Below are 17,432 nucleotides of genomic sequence, written 5' to 3'. Positions count from 1 at the left end.
AATCAGAAAAAGACAGAAGAATTTGAAATGGCACTTTCTTTATCAAAAACTCAAGACCTCTCTTCTCAAGATGAAACTACTGGCTCAGAAATGTCCATTAGTTCAATATTTTCTTCATCTACTCCAGCATGTGAACAGACGTCAGCTGGTGATTCTGATTTGAGATCACTGATTGAAGAAAATGCTTTTCAGGCTTTGACTGAGAGACCTTTGATAAAAAGACCACGCTTCACATTGTGTGATGTCGGCTCAGTAGAAGAAAATGATTTTCTCTCTCTCACTTTTCCAAAAAAGCTTTGGAAAATAGTCGAAAGTGAACAATTTAAATCAATTTGGTGGGATAGTGATGGGACTTGTGTAGTGATTGATGAAGAACTCTTTAAAAAAGAAGTTTTAGAGAGAAAAGGCCCTTTTAGAATATTTGAAACAGACTGTATGAAAAGCTTCATTCGACAGCTCAACCTTTATGGCTTTAGTAAAATGAGACAGGATTTTCAAAGATCTGCTTCCCTTGCTGATTTTTTAGCAGAAGAAAAAGAAGTATCTGTTTTAAGCAAGGTAACTAAAAACAATCTTTATAATTTTAATTTGCCACAATTGTAAATTGTAAATTATATATTTTAACTATATAATTATCAAGTAAATTTTTTAAAGAAAGTTTTTGTTGATAAACTCTTTTCAGGAGTTATGCTTACTGTTAATGTATAATTAATTATTGTACCTATACATTTTGTGTGTATCTATATATTTTGTTTGGGGAAAAAAACTAGGTGTTTTTATATAGTCTAACCCACTAACCAGAAAATAATAATTATTAGATATAGGTAAAAGCTAATTTATTATGATAATAGAAATTTCATGCCCTGTGAATTATTTAAAAATATTTTAATTGCACTTTTGTGATTTGTCATTTTTTCTGTTTATAAATTCTAAAACACATTAAAAAACACATTAAAAAGTTTATTTAAGAGTGAATATAATATTAAATTAAATTTTAAAAAACTTATCCTTACATTTTGATGATAGCTTTATTCATGAAAATTAGTCAAAATACTAGCTAGATTTTTTATTATAAATTAAGTCATGATTTGATTTATAAGTGTGTAAATAACTTTTTTTTTCTTTTTAGTTACAGTTCTACCATAATCCTAATTTTAAAAGAGGCTACCCTCACCTTCTTGTAAGGATGAAGAGAAGAGTGGGCATTAAAAATGCATCTCCAGTTCCTTTCTCATTAGATCAAGATTTCAGTAAGAGTTGCCTTAAAGTAGGGGGAAATTTAGATGGTCAGGAATCTGACTTACTTGCTGAGTCAAGTGGAAAGAATATGTTTTCTGCATCATCAAATTCAAATGCCCAAAAATCTATTCTGAGGAAGCTTGCCACTAGTAAGAAACTTACTAGTACAACTACCCGAATCAGAAGCGGCTTTTCTACACCACCAGCTGCTTCTGTAAGACCATCAGAACATATTGCTGCAGATCAAAATGCTAGGCTAAACCAGTTGGCTCCTTTCCATCTACCCCAACATAGCACCCATACTCCAGTGAATACTCATGACACAGATTCCACTACAACTACATCTGCCACTTCTCTCTATAGGGTTATACCTCCTGTTCAGAATAGTCCTTTTGGTCCTATGATGGGACTTCCTACTTTTCCAGCAATGTATCCTGATTTACTAGCCATGCAGGGTCACTTAGCTAGCCTGTTGCCATTTTGTAACCCATGGTTCTCAATGCCTATGATAGCTGCTGCATCAGCTATTTCTATGTCTAGATCTTCCCATCACCACCGGACCCCTTCATATCACCATTGCCCTAACTGCAATTGTTCTTCAAGCAATGTTCCATCTGCCAAAGGGGCTCCTAAGGGTAATGAATACGCAGGATACCAAAGATAAAAAATCTTTTTTTTCAAAAAAGGTTGTTGATTGCTGAAAAATTATGTAATCCTGCAAGTATTTTATGACGAATAAAGTTAATTGTTCGTTTTTGGCGTTTCATTCTTTCTTGTGACATAAGATGTATAGATGACTTTTAATGATATAGATCTGCAATTTATTTAGTAAGAGGAATAGGTTTTAAAAACTTTAATTATTAAAACTAAGTTATACCATTAATTTGAGTCAGTTTATTTTATCTTCAGAAGGATATTTTTTACAGTCTACTAAGCAAGCAAATTGTGACCTATAAATCTCTGACATGCCATGGTTACCAATGCCATTTTACAAGTGAGATTATTTACAAGTTATGTTTCTTGAATCAGAAAAGTTTTCTAAAAATTTTAAATACCATTTATTTTCAAAATTTCAAAGGTGAATCTTAAAAGTTTGAATTTTTTTAAAGAAATCAGGAGAGGCTAAATATTTTTTTTTCGCAAGGTATTTTTGTCTTTTAAAAAAAGTTGCAGTTCAGCTTGGAAGGCAAAGATTGGTGAATATCTTGAATCTGAGAGTTCTAGGATATAGTAAGGTTAAAAGTCATTGGCTTATGGCACAGCATTAACTTCATTAAATCTAGTACTATTATGTAAGAGAAAACAAGTAATGTGGAAATCGCATAGAGGTTAAAGTTCCAGTGCTGACTCGTAGTTGGTGAACACATGAAAGGTCACTGTTCTTTCTAGCTCAATGATATATGCATACATTTGTGTGTATTTTTATGTATGTACATATGCAAATACATTTGTTTGTATTTATTTGTCTGCTTGTTAGACATTTAGGATAGAGTTGTTGATAACAGAAGTCACAGAGAAATTATTTTTAAGGAGCTGGGGTTAGTAAGTGGCAACTTCAAATTCTCTGCTTAAACCTACTGATTAATTTCTCATAAGCTAAATTCCAAAGATCAGTATTGGGGGTACAAGATTGCCAGTAGAAAACTTGTAACTGCCACTTCAGACTCTGACTTTATTTGTCTTTTTCAGAGTCTAGGAAGATAAGGCTATAGAGATGTCAGGTAACTTAGGAAACAGGATACTAAAAATTTTCTTTTTTTTTTAACCTGAAAAGAATTAATAATATTTTTCTGCTCCAATGACTCCTTGTATTTGCCACCCAAAGAGTGATTTTATAACAAACTCCAGGTGAAAGGTGGGAGTGATATAACACAGTTGAGCCAAAAACAACACCTAAGTATCATAATTAACTGAACACTGTCCCTCCCATCTTCATCTTTTATATTTACTGACTTCAAATGTAAATTCAGTCATCCAGTCATGGACTATGGTACACTAGATTCTTTTATTCTCCATTGTTTCTTGAAGTCTGTTCATGTTTGTTATCTCCGTGACACTATCCATCCATTTTCTGCCATCCTCTTTTCCTTTTGCCTTGACTAAGGGCTTAATAAGTATTTTATGTCCTGACTGATCCCACTTGGCTGTGATTATGATTTTCTGAGACTTTAACACCATGCCTTTAAACTGTTACGTTTATCTTCCCCCAAAACTAACTATTTCAAGGTCCCTTTTGGGTTTTGTTTTTTCCCATTAGAATATAAGCTCTTTGAGGGCTCTAACTATCTTTAAGGTAAAAATTTCAAAAAAAAATTATATTTACTTATTATCTTTCCTTGTTGGTAGTAGTAAGAGGCCAGAAGCAGGACCTTCATATAACTGTTCAGAAGTTGATGCCTAGTCTTACCAAAAAGTCCCAATTTGGCAACTAAGACTGGAAAGAAGAATTAACAGATTAAGACACTAATGATTATGATTGTTATTATTATTATTATTAATTATTATTATTATTAATTTGGGAAGTGAACAGAACAAAAACTAATAGAGCCTTTCTTGTAGAAATGGATTATATGGCAATAATCCAGGTCCAAATGAAATCTTTGCCTCCCAACTCACCTGAAATAACTTTGTCTATGATCAGCGGCAAAAGAACATTCTTTCACATGTAAAGTTAAAAGGCTGATCAGAGGAAGTTTTTTAGTGCTTAGGAAAGGAATTCATTCAAGAAATGACACCAGTAATGACTGTCTTGTATTTGAACATATTATGATCCTTTCCTTTTTTGAAGTTTCTTATAAATATTATTTCATGTGATCTTGGGATAGAAAGATGAGAAGCTAACCCTAATCCTAACTCGAATTCCAATAGTTTCTAATTCTAACCCTAGTCTGGTCTGGATCTACTCTTTATGTTCCATGGTCCTCATGCCATTCTTTTCCTTTCCAAAGGTATTTTCAGGACACAAGAACAACTCACCTTCCTTGGACTTTCTAGTGTACTCTGTCTCTAGACTAGGCTGCTACCATCACTTCTAAGAAATATAAGTTTATGAACTTTTAAGGAAATGTGGGGTAGAATTCTAATTTAAGGAAACAGAAATAATACTATCCCTGTTTTGGAGTTTCTCAAAAGTCTTGTAGATATAACTGACTGCTATCAGTATGATTTTTAGTCATTCAGGAGAAATAAGGTGCACAAGAATAAGAATCCAAATTTCACGTGGGCTGTTGTGGGAAGGTATCACAATGGTTACAGGAAAATATGTACAGGGACAGGGAGAGAGTCTACAAAAAGAATGAAGCAAACTAGGCTAGGCAAATTAAGAAGTGACAGGGCTACATCCAAGAGAGAAGATTTCAACTTGACATAGTGTCTAGAGAATCACAATTCTGACCAGGAAAGAGTTAAAGCCTGAGAAAACAGAGACTAGGTAAGTTCAAATCTAAGCATCTATCCACTGTGGGAGCTGATAAGGTGTTGCACTGCCAAGCATTCCCACATCCTAACCTTTCTTAATGAAATATAATGGTAAGTCTAAATGAAAAAGATCCTGGTGCAATACAGCTGGAATCAGTGGAAACAAAGTCAAGGGCTCGCAGAGCTGGAGGCCCAGGCTCTGTCCTATAGCTTTCCTCAATAACCTGTTATATATTTAGAAGTCTATAAGGAAACAATGCATCAAACTTTCTGTAAAATGACCCAGGGTACTATAGCAACATCTCAGGAGCCCAGAGATCATTCATAACTTTCATGGTTTTATTAGAAAATTAACAAGGCACATAATGAAAATGGGAGGCCATAACTTCCAACAAAAGATGAAATTAAAATGTGCCTGGGGGGAGCCTCCTTTTTTGTGAATGAGGGGGTAGGATAGTTAACAAAGGCAGAATCCAAATCTTTCCTCTCCATCTTCTGCCATTTGCTCCCCAAACCATGGTGGTGCCAAATGAGGAGCACAAGATGGTTGGGGAGGTGCCAGGTGGGGCTCACTCAGCCTCACTGAAGCGGGTCAGCATAGCCTTGTGCAGAGTTCCCTTGCATGATTCAGATGAGGTGATGTTGTAGGAGCTGCCCCGAGAACCTAAACCAGAGCCCCTCACCCTTGTCTGGGCCTGAGGAGACAGAAGAAAAGAGATAGTGAGGGAAATGCCCAGTTAGAAGGTCCAAGGTCCACTAGTAATAAGACAAAAGAGACAGAGAAGAAAAAAGGCAAGATAAAGGAAAGAAGGTCTCACCTCAATGGGGGTGATGATGCCCTGTTTCTTACGTCCTAGTCCAGTGCCTTCCTTCCATCCCATGGCTTGTAGCATGCGACTACCAATGCTGTTGCTACTCAGCCCATCCTGAGTTGACCGTTCAAGGCCCCTGCAATATGGGATTGAGAAAGAAAGGATAAAGGACAAAAAATGAGTGCATGAACCTTAAATCCACCTTATCCAGACCCAGTTCCAACCCCACCACTCACGAAGAAGTGGTAGCCATGGTTCCAAATTTCTTCTTTTTGGATTCTGGTGGCTCAGGAATGCCGTACTTTTCTCGGCGTTCTGCTGCTCGGTCTCGATATTTCATCTGGAGGTGAGAGGAGAAGTTACTAATGGCAAAGAGGGGGAATAAAGGTAGAAAAGACAACATGACACTAGAAAGAATCTGACCTCCATATCAGTCTTCTCCAACGCCTCGAGTTCATTCTCACTCAAGTGGGCACGTCGATGAATCTCTAGATTTTGCTAGAGGAAAGGGATTATGATGGTAAGAGGTTCATGATGTATGTAGTCTTGTCTCAGAACTATCTGTTCCCATTGATCTTACATTTCTCATCTTCCATACCTTATGTAGTCCAGAAAGTTGCTGGTGGCGGATTAAAGCCTCCTTACTAGGGAACTGGCGTCGGCAAAGAAGGCAAGCCAGCTTCTGCCAATCTGTGAGTTTCTCCTCTCTTTCAGTACTATGCTCAAGCTCCTCCTCACTGTCACTTTCCCCACTGTATGCAGCCACCAGTCCTCGTGGTGGACTCTACAAAGTAAGAAAAATATCAGCAAATGACTACAGAGAGAGAAAGGAAGAAATCCAACTACTGAATATTGAGCCCTGAAAACCAGGAACTCACCACATGCTCATCACTGGTAAGTTTTGGAAGGTCTATGGTGGCATGCTGCCTGTCAGCCAATGCCCCCTAAAACAAGTAAGAGAAATAATTTATTCTTAGGCTACAAATAGAAGTAAAGAAGGAGAGTCAAGAAAACAACAAAACAACTAAGTCACAGGAGGTTTTAGAAAGCAAATAGAGAAAAGAGAGGACAATGCACCTTTTTCTCAAGGATGGCATAACCAGCATCAGCTGTAGCTGACTCACGTCGCTCATCCTCCCGTACAGTACTAACAGGCTGAAAGCTATTTTTGAAGTTTTCCTTCTGCTTGTTGAGGCTGCGGGCCCAACGTTCCATGTCCTTAGCAATCTGATAGAGTGGAGAGGAAAGAGTAAGAAGACTGCCTGGCTAAAAAGTCTTAGGTTAGGATATATATTTGTTCAATTTATTTATTATCCACTCATTCAAGAAGCATTTACTAAGCACTTACTGTGGAGCAGACAAAGTGTCAAACACTGGAGAAACAAAGGTAAATCAAACCTTAAGGTTTTATTCTACTGGGGAATATAACATTAACATCAATAAGGATAAGGAGTAAGACAGGGACCTTGTGCATTCACTGATAAAACAATATAGGTCTGCACTTTCTCTGAGGTCTTCAGAGAAAGGTTGTGACTTGCCCTGCCCCAGGTCATACAGCCAAGTTCTCTCGATGTTATATCACATTGCCCCTCACATATCAATTATTAAATTGTTCATCCAATCATGTGCATTCATTTATTCATTAGTTTTTCTATTTGTTATTGACCATTCTTGTTTTCCTTTGTTTCTTTTCATTCATTTACACAGTGAGTTTTCCATCCATTCATTCTCAACATGTTAATGGAGAGAATTCACCTGTTGTGCTGTCTTGGTCTTATGCTTTTCCTTCTTCTCTTTGGCCTCTTTCAGAGTGATCCCTGTATCCTTTTGTCCATCAGCTGCTTGCTCTACAGCAGGTACATAGGTGCGTCGTTCTCCATCCCAGTACAGGTACTGCTGACTTTGGGCATTGTAATAATACTAGGGGTATGAAAAAAGAAAGCAAAATTAAGAGTTCATCAACCAGAACAATATAACCAGATAAAGTACCAGGATCAAATTATTTCCCCACCTGAGAGTTGGCATCATAGTAAAGTCCAGTCTGAGGATCATAATAATAGCCTGAAGTCTCATCATATTGGTAGGTAGAAATATCAGGGATAGCTGTAGAAAAAAGAAGAAAAGAACAGCCTTTCCCTAATAGACCTTAGGCCTACATGAAGAGATAAGGGAAAGATGTACCCGAGGAAGTAAGGCACTTAATAAATAAAAACTTGTTTAAGTTAATTAAACAGCAGTGTAACAGAGACTATATCTCAACTCCCACAGGAACTCACGGTATTGGCCATAGGAATCCTGAACAGAAACACTGGTGGCAGTTGATGATGCAGAGTTAAGCTGGGATGAGCTGAGAAACTCTGCCTTCAAAATGGCAGGGGATACAATTGTGTATGACTGGGCCTAGATAAGGGAAGACAGACTAGACAGTATTATGGCCCTTCAAGTGAGATGCCTCTATCCCCTTCCCTTCATACCATCTCACCTGGGTACTGGTCACTGTGCCCTGGGCACTGCCCACCTCTGTGCCTGACTGCTGATACACACTAGGCTGGGCATGGTAATAAGTGTGCATGAGTGGCATGGAGCCCACACTAGATAAGCCACACTCTATGAAAGTCTCAGAGCCTGAAGGAGAAGATCATATGGGTCAGAACTAAGAATATACACCTTCCTCTGCCCAAAGCCTAGTTCCATAACAACTACTCACCTTTTCCAGCCAGATTCTCTTTGCTACCTACTATAGTCTTGGCACTTTTAAGGTAGCTGCTATAGCCATAGAGAGTGGCTTCACTTCTCAGGCTACAATAGCTTTCATCATACTGATAGTAGCTGTAGTTGGCCACTGGCTGCTCTGAAGCCATCCAGTGTCCTTCCCCACCCTGGGATGTCTGTGGAATTGTGGGAAAAAATAATTAGCATAAAGGTATGACTATATACCTAAAAGAGACCCTTTCTACAAAGAGTAAGCAAAAATGAAAATATGCTTTTCAGGTATAACTAATATAATATCGTTTGCCTTCTCATTGTTCGGCGATTGGTTGACAAAAGGGGGAGAATTTAGAACTCAAAATTTTTTAAAAATGTTAAAATAAATTTTTTTAATTAAAAAAGGAACAACACTAACAAAAGTCTGAAAGAAATAATATTAAGAGAAATTCTATTCAAAATACATACAGAAATCCTAAAATATCTTAATAAAAATATGAATTTTCTTGCTGTTCAGTCATTTCAGTTGTGTCTGACTCTGTGACTCTATTTGAGGTTTTCTTGGCACAAATTCTGGAATAGTTTGTCATTTCCTTCTCCAGTTCACTTACAGATGAGGAAAATGGGGCAAATACGGATAAGTGACTTGCACAAGGTAATAAAGCTAGTGTTTAAGGCTAGATTTTAAACTCAGCTCTTCTTGACTCCAATCCCTGAGCTCCTTTCCTCCAAAGACATATACTAGACATAGATACAAAATACTCTTTAGAGAGAGCTAAATGGTGCAGTACGTAGGCCTGATATGAGAATCCCTGAATTCAAATCCTGCTTCAGAGATTTACCAGATGTGTCACCTTGGAAGAGTACTGACACTATAGTTTAAATTTAATATACATTAAAAAAATATATAAATCCTCTTTTAATTTTTTGTAGGTTAAAATATTCACTAGATGATGTTTGTTAGGTTCATAATTTTTAATGTTAAAGATTAAGTAAAACTGTAGAATAAAAAAAGTTTCAAACATCATTAGGACCCAGTCTTTATACATTATATAAGCCACCAATTTTTAAAAATTAATTTGCAAATTATTAATAATCATATGAAAAGCTACCCCAAATCACTACTACAGATCATTTTTCTTAAAATGAAAATCAAGACATCTCTGATTTCAACAAACTGACAATGACAAAAAAGTTGTCAAGTGGGTGGCAAGGAATTCCGATAACATAAAGAAATGGTTCAACATTACTAACATGAGTTTAGAATTAACCAAGAAAAGAAATTAGTATTAAAAGTTGAAAAGAAGAGGGAGGGAAAAGAGGGAAAGAAGGGCCCAGGGAAAGCAAGGGAGGGAAAGAAAAAGACAAAGATTAAGTTCTAGAACAAGCAAGAAAGATACGAAATTTCCTAGGGACCACCAGATATCACAAAATCAAAGAGAGAAGGAAAATGTAGCAAAAATTCTATATAATCGCTTACAAATATATAATCTCAAGGCTTATAAATATCACAGAAAGCCTATTAGAATGAAACTGAATCACTAAGAAAAGAAATCAGTTGTCCAGGTTCGCAAAGTGTCAGAAAAGAATTTTAATCCAGATCCACACTTTTTTCTCCCATACCTACTGGCTCCATAGTAACCTGAATACACTCCAGGGTCATATCTTGGTCACATACGTATGGAGGGAAAAAATTGTGCCCGTTCTTACAACAAGCAGAGGGTCAAAGATATATGCCAAGACTATCACTCATGATTTCCAAAGCTTTCCTATGAATAGGTAGGGAGAGGATGACTTTGGTGTCACCAAACAAATAGGGTTATCAAGGCTTATGGTAACATTCCCAGGAGCGAAGGGATCTAAATAGAGATGCAAAGAGGATGAGCCTCTACTGGAGAAAGGCACAGAAGGTTCAGGGCTTGTACCTGTGAGATGGCCCACTGGGCAGCAGCAATTGCTGTACTGGCCACAGAAGCAGCACTGATACGGTTTCCTTCATTGAAGGATATGTCTCTGAAAAGAGAAAGGGAATGTATACAGCAGAGGCTGTGAGAGAAAAGACAGATGGAGTAAAAAAAAAAACCAATGACAGCAATTACCTCTTGGAACCTCTGGCAAATTCCACATTAATTATCTTGCCATCAATAGTGAGAGGAGGATGCAGAGACTGGAGTATCTGAAGAAGCTGAGCAGCCTCCTTCAGAGAAGAAAAAGATAAAAAGGGTGAGATCTGAAGCAAAGCCTCATGCAAAGTATGATGGAATGGACAACAAAAGGAGAAGGATTCAAGGAGGGCCCACCCCCTGGGAGGCCAAGGACTGTGGTCATCAGTCCTGGCCTCCCCCTGTGCCGCTCTCACCACGATGGTGGATAACTGGATGAAGGCAAAGCCTCGATTCAGCTGTGTCTGTTTATCTTTGATGACTCGCACATTGGAAGAAGACAGTACAGCATAGGGTGCCAGAGCCCCTAGGATTGAGTCCATGGTGCTGTGAGGATTCAGGTTGCGTAGGATTATGGCTATGGAAAATAAAGGCAGTGTCATCAGAAGGAAGGAAACCAGCTGTGGCTACATTTGTCTCCTCAAATATCTTCCTTCTCCCTAGAGGCTTTACTCACTGTCATTAGCATCCTCAGAATTGGGCTCAGAGTCCTGAGTCAGAACTTGAGAGGTGAATATACTCTGGGTCCGGTATGATTGGGGTAGAGGCAGCAGGCCTTGGCTTTTGGTGGCCCGACCACCAAAAGGCATTGGCTGCTGGTCCAGCTGCATACCTGTTTGTAGTTTCTGTTCAGCCTCTGAGAGGAGAAAACATTAAAAAAGAAAGGAAGAGAGAGAAATGAAGGAAGAAGATAGAAATTACTGAAAGAAGCATAATAAAGAAGTTCCCATGGTTGTTATCACTTCCTGTCTTTTAAAACTCCTAAAGAACTCACACTTTGCCTAGGAGCTCATTTAACTACTCACCTAATTTGGGCACTCCACATCTGAAACACTTCTCCCGGCGTTTGAAGTTTTGAACTCCACACTATGAAGGATGTACACCACAAGGAGTGAGATATAAAAAAAAGGGTGAAAAAAATTTACCAAATGGTAATAATTCCTCCCTAAAACTGAAAAGTAGAAATGAGAAATGTAGAAAAAATACATTTTGGGACAATGACAATATAGGAATTAGTTTTGGTTGAGTGGTTAAAAGGTTTTTGTTATTCTTTTTTCTGAGTGGAGAAGAATAAATTGTTTAATAACCAAAATACTTGATTTAAAAAATACAATAAAACTTAAGAGGCTAATGGTCCTACAGTTTATTTTCATTTTCGAGATTTCATCCATCCTTTCAATCTCTTCCTCTTCTAGTAATTAATCACAGATGTTTCACTCCTGTTTTTCATTTCTCTTCAAGGCCTTCCAGAATCCTGCCCTGGTCAAAGTACACTTTTTTACTGCTTCCCTCCCCATCCCCAAAGCAGAGGTCTGATGACCTCTTACAGCAGGTACTCTTTTCATGTACTGGTTGGATTTAGGGCCACTTCAAATTGTATTTTATAAAGAAATAAAATAAAATTTTAAATGGGGAACTGACCTCAAGATCACATAACTACTAAGTGTGATAGCAGAGATTTTCATTTTGTCTCTGAATTAGAAAAATCTAACTTACAAGTTTCCAAGTTGAGTACTCACTTCACTATACTAGACTGGAAGGTTATGAAGTGCTTGTAAATACATCTTCACAACTTTACAGGACTATCATGCCTAGGATACTTCTTTTCTTACCAACCAGCTTCCTTCAAGGCTCATTTTAGGTGATACTTCCTTTCCTAAATATTTGCTTGATCCCTTCCATTAATGACAATGACTGATGACAATGAAAATGATAATAATGCCTACCATCAGAATGGCATTTTGAAAACACTATATACATAATAAAGACACCTACACAGTGCAGTGCACAGAGTGCTGGGCCTCAAAACTCATCTCAAATCTTTAAAGCCTCAAACAGGACAAGTCACTTACTTATTTCGGTTTCCTCATCGGTTAAAGGAGCTAGAGAAGAAAATGGCAAACCACCCCAGTATCGTTACCAAGAAAATCTCAAATGGGGTCTCAGAGTCGGGACACATTATGTATTCTGTTATTCAGTTCTCAAAACAACCTTATGAAATAACCATTGTAAGAAGAAATGGAGGTTGAAAGAGGCTAAGTGACCTTCCCAGGGGAGTAAGTGTATAAGGCAGGATTTGAATTCAAGTGTTTCTGACAGGAAATAATTATATCACCTCACTCCCAACTGTTAAAACCCTCACCCTTCTAAAAATTATTTTTTAATAAAGAAAAGGAAGACAAGACTTAGGCCGTTATAGCTGTGTACAAATTTGAAGGATAATCTTAAGAGAGGAATGATTGCTCTGTTCAGACACATAAGGCTGAAAGAAGTAGGAACATGTGAAATAGAGGTACATTTAGGCTTAATTTTAAGCAAAAACTTTATTTCACTTAAAGTTACCCTGAAATGCCTCCCCAGGTGATAAATGGTTCCCCTAAAATGGCTCTCTTTACTAAAACTCTTTAGAGAAAGGATGAATAACTATTTCTTGGTGTCCCTGTAAAATGAATTCTTTTTCAAATGCAAGCTGAGCTAGATGACCTCAGAAGTACCTTCCAGGTTTGATATTTTGTGAGGCCCAAGGACATTGAATTATACAAGGCCAAACCTTAAGGCTCATTTTAGCTTTCCCTCCATTGCTCCTTCTTTTTACCTTTTTGCAAAGCCAATCCTCATGAATTTTTGGCTTGGGGTCACTGTAGTGCATGGAAACTTTCTGACCCAGGATGCTGAGGGAACGCTGTGGGAAGAAAATGGTCACAGTAAAGTCTGGGCTTGAAAGAACAATCTGACACACCCCCTTGGCATACAAAGAAAGGACGATCCATTAGCTGAATGAAAGACAAAGGGACACAGGGAAACTAGTAGGGGGATCATTTCAGGACAGATATGAGCACACACAAGATTCTTATAAGCATCAGCATGTATACAATCTAACCAATACTGGCCCTCAAGACATAAAGGACTCGCTGTGCTACAAAGGTTACCCCAGAGATTAATAAAGAAGTAAGGAAGAGTTAGAAAGGTTAACAGCAGAAACAGATAAGGAAAAAGAAGTTAGGATAAAAAAATTTAGACCCACCATAGTACTCTAATGAATGACTTTTGCAGGCAGTGACCACAGCACTGGTCTCCACAGTTGAATACTAGCTTATTATTATCACTTCTCTTATGTTAAATGGTTTTCCCAGTTGCTCTTGGATAATTTAACAAATTGATGTCAGCTCAGGGGGCTGAAGGATATCTTGGGTCCCTCTCAATTCTCGGAAATACTTTGGGCCTAGTCTTAAGCTTATTTTGTCAATAACTCAGAATGGGAGCTATGGGACTAGAGAAGTCAGAACTGAGATTGCAAGGACTATGTCCCTTCTTCTGACTTCTTTCTCTCCACATGAATACAGTCCTAACAGATGATAGATGAAACGGGAAAGGTAACAGCCCTCAAAGTTGGTCTTAAGGTCTGATACAAGAAGCAGAAACAAAGGGGGAAAGAAGAGAGGTCAGACAGTTTCAAATACTATGAAGCAAGTAGCTGCATTTGTGCGAACTACTCAGCTTAAACACTTAAAAAATGTAGTAGGGTGAAAGGAGGTTCAATTGCATTAAAGCAACCTGATTGGTCTCCATCCAGCGTGTAGCATCTTGAAAATAATTAAATTCAACGAAGGCGAAACCCCGGCTCTGACCTGCAGTTAAACACAAACAAAATATGTTAGTCAACAGTTTTATTCATATTGCTTTCCTTAAAACTGGGATTTGGACATATGGGAAAAGGGGGAAAGGAGACTAGATAAGGATCAGTCAATAATTACTCAGCAATCAATCAAAAATTTTAAATAACAACTACAACCCCAGTGTTGTGCTAACTGTTAGAGGTAAAAAGGGGAAAAATGAAACTTGCTTAGGGGAGGCACACATATATAATCACAAAAATAAAAACACAAAAGTTAAGAAGGCAGAATATTTGAGAACCTTGAGGCAGAGAAACCATTAAGAGAGAAGTGAGGACCGAAACTAAAGTGGTGCCTATGTGAGCAGTGAGAAGAGAAAGGGCTGTCAGATAGAAGAGAAAATATTTTTAAAGATTACAGAAACAAAACAATAAATAGAACAGGAACCTATCTTATTTCAGGAAGTCTCTGTTATCATTTAACTGTTTTCTACATCATATACATACACAACTTTTCTTTTTCCTGAAAAGTCGCAGCCATTCAACACTATGGTTTATCAAAACTGTTTCCCGGAATCTGTGTGGTAACTAACTCAGAACCTCATTGTGGCACCTATTCTCATTCTAGTTCTATGGTTTCCCTGGGATTCACCTAAACAAATAAGTGGCAAGAACCTACCCCTGAGGGTTGTTGCCAGGATGAAATGAAACAATGTCAGTAAAAGCACTAGCACAATGCCTAGAAGTAGGTGGTACATATAAATACTTGTCTTCCTGAATGTAAAGGAAGAAAAGGGAAAAAAAGGGAGAAAAAAATTCCCCACTACTCTCAATTTATCTGACAGATGGGTGCAGTTAGGTAAAAAGTAGGGAGGAAGATGGGGGAAAGAAAAACACTTGCCAAGAACAAGGGGATGAAATAATGTAAACAAAACCTACCAGATGATTTGTTTCGCATCAGTCGTACTTCACGAGCCTGGATGCCATGAGCCTGAAGTTGCACTCGGATCTATGAAGAGGAAGACAAGATGGGGTGTTAGAAGGACTAGCCAAATTTCCTGAAGAGCAGAAGCTCTCACGAAAATCTCAGTAAGCTGGGTAACTTCTGGGTAGAACAAATGGACAGAAAAATGGGAAGATGTGTGCTATATTTTGGGCTAGCCCAATTAAACACAGTCTGACCTTCTGTCAGCTGTCATTCTCCCCTAGACTCAGTGGAGACAGGCTCAAGCATCAAATAATCTCAATTACTGTAGTACCCATAACACTGGTAACAGTTCCAGGTCTACCCCCAAAGTCAGGATCAAGGGAAGCAATCTTAGTAAAGAAGGGGCCCAACATCCCCATCATTAACAGCTCTAGCAGCCAACCAACTGCCATACAATTCCACCAGAAGGCAGGTAAACCCCAAAACTGTGGAAACCATTCTACATCCACCACATCCCTCAACCCCACTCCCACCCCTGCTACCTGGTCCCATGGCCATTGTCCAGCAACAGTTGTGGAAATTCAACATGTCAACTGCCTCTGTACATGTTGCAGCCCCAGCCTCCTCATCAGCAACAGCTACTAAAGACTCGGGAAAGAAATTTCTTGCCACTAAATTCTTTGGCACTTTCAAATGCTCGATCAAAAATAGGTGGGGGGTTTTTTTCATCAAAGCAAGTTACATTAAAGAAGATGCATTGCAATCTGCTTTGCCACTGTATTTTAAGGACCCGGAGCCCTTTCCATCTGACTCTGTAGCTGAACCCTCCTACACATGTTGCATCTTTCTATCACAATGTGAGCTCTTAGAAACTTGGGACAAATTGCACTGCTGCTACCTAGCACAGTCCTTTGCATAGTGTAAATGCTAAATAAAAGCATTTTCATTTATTCTCCCATTCATTCATCTCTTACCTTTTGAGAAGCTCCTAATTAGTGTCTAGTCAATCCCCTCTCTAATTCATTCATTTAACAAGCACTTACTCAGTGCCTATTATGTGTTTCAAAGAGAACAGACAGAACAGTGAGAGAAAAACAGAGAAACAAGGTTGTGTGAGAGAGATTCAGTATGTGTCCATCAGAAGGAAAGAGAATGTGACAGTGTGTCTATGATACAGAGTGTGTGTGAGAGGGAGAGAATGTGAGTGTCCACGTTTGAATAAGACAGAGTATCTAGGGACAACAACAGAAACAATGACAGAGAGAGGGATAGAGAGAAAGAAAGACACCGACAGAGACAATGACAGGGCTCTAGACTGAGAGAACCAGGGTAAGGGTGAGAGAAGAAGTGTATGTGTTAAATTGGGTATGTGTGCATTTGAAAGAGTGTGTGTATCAGTTTTTCTGTGTGGGAAAGAGAAGAGACCGAGAATGAGGATGTGTGTATGTGTGTTTGTGAATGTGTGTGTGTTTGTATAAGAGAAAAACAGAGAGACAGAGAGAGAGACCCTGTGAGTGCTTCAGTGAGACCATGTGTGGCATTAGATTAAAAGAGAATATGATAGTATGTTCATTAATCATGGAGTTTCTTTGTGACAGAAAATGTGTGTGTATGATTGTGTGAAGGAGACTATATCAGAGAGAGAGATACTGAGGAAAAGAGAACAGGGACAGAACTAGGTGGACTCTGAAGGATTAAGTGTTACTGTAAAGTAGGGACATAGTGTGGGAGATTTTCAGGATAAGAAAGAAAAGACAGCAAGAGAGAGTGTGTATCTTTCTGTGTGCGTGAGAGAGAGAAAGATAGAAAAAGAGAGAATTACAGTGAGTAAAAGAGATTAAGGGTATGTTCTGGATTCTGTATTTCTATTTCAGAAGAAATTTCGAACACATTTTTGGGGTAAGAAAGAAAAGAGAGGAAGAGTGACTATGTGTGCATGTTGGGAGTATGTCTCTGTGTGTAAGAGAAAGAGAGAGAGAGATAGAAAGGGAAAGAGAGAGAGAGGCAGAGAGACACAGAGTGAAATAGAAGGAATCTGTGGGAAAGAGATTGATTTTTGCCTGAAAGAGGTGTGATTGAATGTAGGTCTTTGTGGTTCTTCAAAAGACACTGAGTGGGTGAGAGAAAAAGACGGAGAGACAGGCCATGTTTGAGCTGGACGGCAAGAAAAGGTGAGAATGTGTCTGTGAGGGAGTATGACTGAATGAAAGCGACAGTGTGTTTATGTTATTGTCACACATTCTATCAGAAAGAGGGATAGAGACAAAGGCAGACAGAGAGACAGAAAAACAGGAAGATCAAGGATCTAGGTATGAAAGAAAGGTACTATGACAGAGACTACTTCTATGAATGAATTACTGTATCTTTAAGATACAATATGTGGCTATGAGTATGTGACAGAAAGGCTGTAAGTGAAAGACAGAAAGACAGAGAGAGAGAAATAGAGTGTACATGTGCATGACCCAGAAAGATCAGTTCAGAAAGTGGGTCTATAAGTGAGTGTGTGTGTGAGGATGAGAGAAGGAAACAGAAAAAGACATAGGGAGACAAGTCTG

The 17,432-nt window shown here is 38.3% G+C and overlaps 2 protein-coding genes across 4 annotated transcripts in view; one reads left to right on the top strand and one right to left on the bottom strand.

The window, feature by feature from the left end:
* The window catches only part of LOC140517044 (heat shock transcription factor, Y-linked-like), a 2,094-nt gene extending 101 nt beyond the window's left edge, over positions 1-1,993 (top strand). Inside the window, exons 1-2 of the mRNA XM_072627910.1 lie at positions 1-558; positions 1,130-1,993. The exon at positions 1-558 is cut by the window's left edge and continues 101 nt beyond it. Of these exons, the coding sequence (XP_072484011.1) occupies positions 1-558; positions 1,130-1,903 (1,332 nt within the window). The 3' untranslated portion in view covers positions 1,904-1,993. The remainder of the gene's footprint in view (positions 559-1,129) is intronic.
* Positions 1,994-4,974: 2,981 nt separating this feature from the next.
* On the bottom strand, positions 4,975-14,978 carry LOC140517043 (RNA-binding protein 10-like). Of its 3 annotated transcripts, none has more exons than XM_072627909.1 (20): positions 14,889-14,978; positions 13,892-13,965; positions 12,933-13,019; positions 11,143-11,203; positions 10,794-10,973; positions 10,534-10,694; positions 10,274-10,371; positions 10,100-10,187; positions 8,176-8,356; positions 7,951-8,093; positions 7,745-7,868; positions 7,480-7,571; positions 7,224-7,388; positions 6,546-6,695; positions 6,347-6,412; positions 6,067-6,252; positions 5,892-5,966; positions 5,705-5,808; positions 5,475-5,604; positions 4,975-5,351 (listed from the first exon to the last, which is right to left on the bottom strand). In XM_072627909.1, exons 1-20 carry the CDS (start codon positions 14,905-14,907, stop codon positions 5,226-5,228), a joined length of 2,310 nt encoding a protein of 769 aa, XP_072484010.1. In that variant the 5' UTR covers positions 14,908-14,978; the 3' UTR covers positions 4,975-5,225. The 3 variants fall into 3 exon arrangements, with proteins under 3 accessions (XP_072484010.1, XP_072484007.1, XP_072484008.1); XM_072627906.1 differs by lacking the exon at positions 14,889-14,978 and adding an exon at positions 14,457-14,544; XM_072627907.1 differs by lacking the exon at positions 14,889-14,978 and adding an exon at positions 14,457-14,544 and having other exon boundaries at positions 10,537-10,694.
* Between the last annotated feature and the right edge of the window lie 2,454 nt (positions 14,979-17,432).

The sequence above is a fragment of the Notamacropus eugenii genome, unplaced genomic scaffold (genome assembly GCF_028372415.1).
Source record: "Notamacropus eugenii isolate mMacEug1 unplaced genomic scaffold, mMacEug1.pri_v2 scaffold_236, whole genome shotgun sequence".
Classification (NCBI taxonomy): domain Eukaryota; kingdom Metazoa; phylum Chordata; class Mammalia; order Diprotodontia; family Macropodidae; genus Notamacropus; species Notamacropus eugenii.
This window is presented reverse-complemented; position numbering and strand designations above follow the sequence as displayed.

Excerpts from the sequence above, each read along its gene's own strand:
- LOC140517043 (XM_072627906.1), bottom strand. The coding sequence starts at position 14,490 with ATGGCTGCGACTTTTCAGGAAAAAGAAAAGTTGT. Across the intron at positions 8,357-10,099 it reads CCCAGTGGGCCATCTCACAG|ACATCCCAGGGTGGGGAAGG; the intron begins GTACAAGCCCTG and ends ACAATTCCACAG. Across the intron at positions 6,253-6,346 it reads TTACCAGTGATGAGCATGTG|AGTCCACCACGAGGACTGGT; the intron begins GTGAGTTCCTGG and ends CTTACTTTGTAG.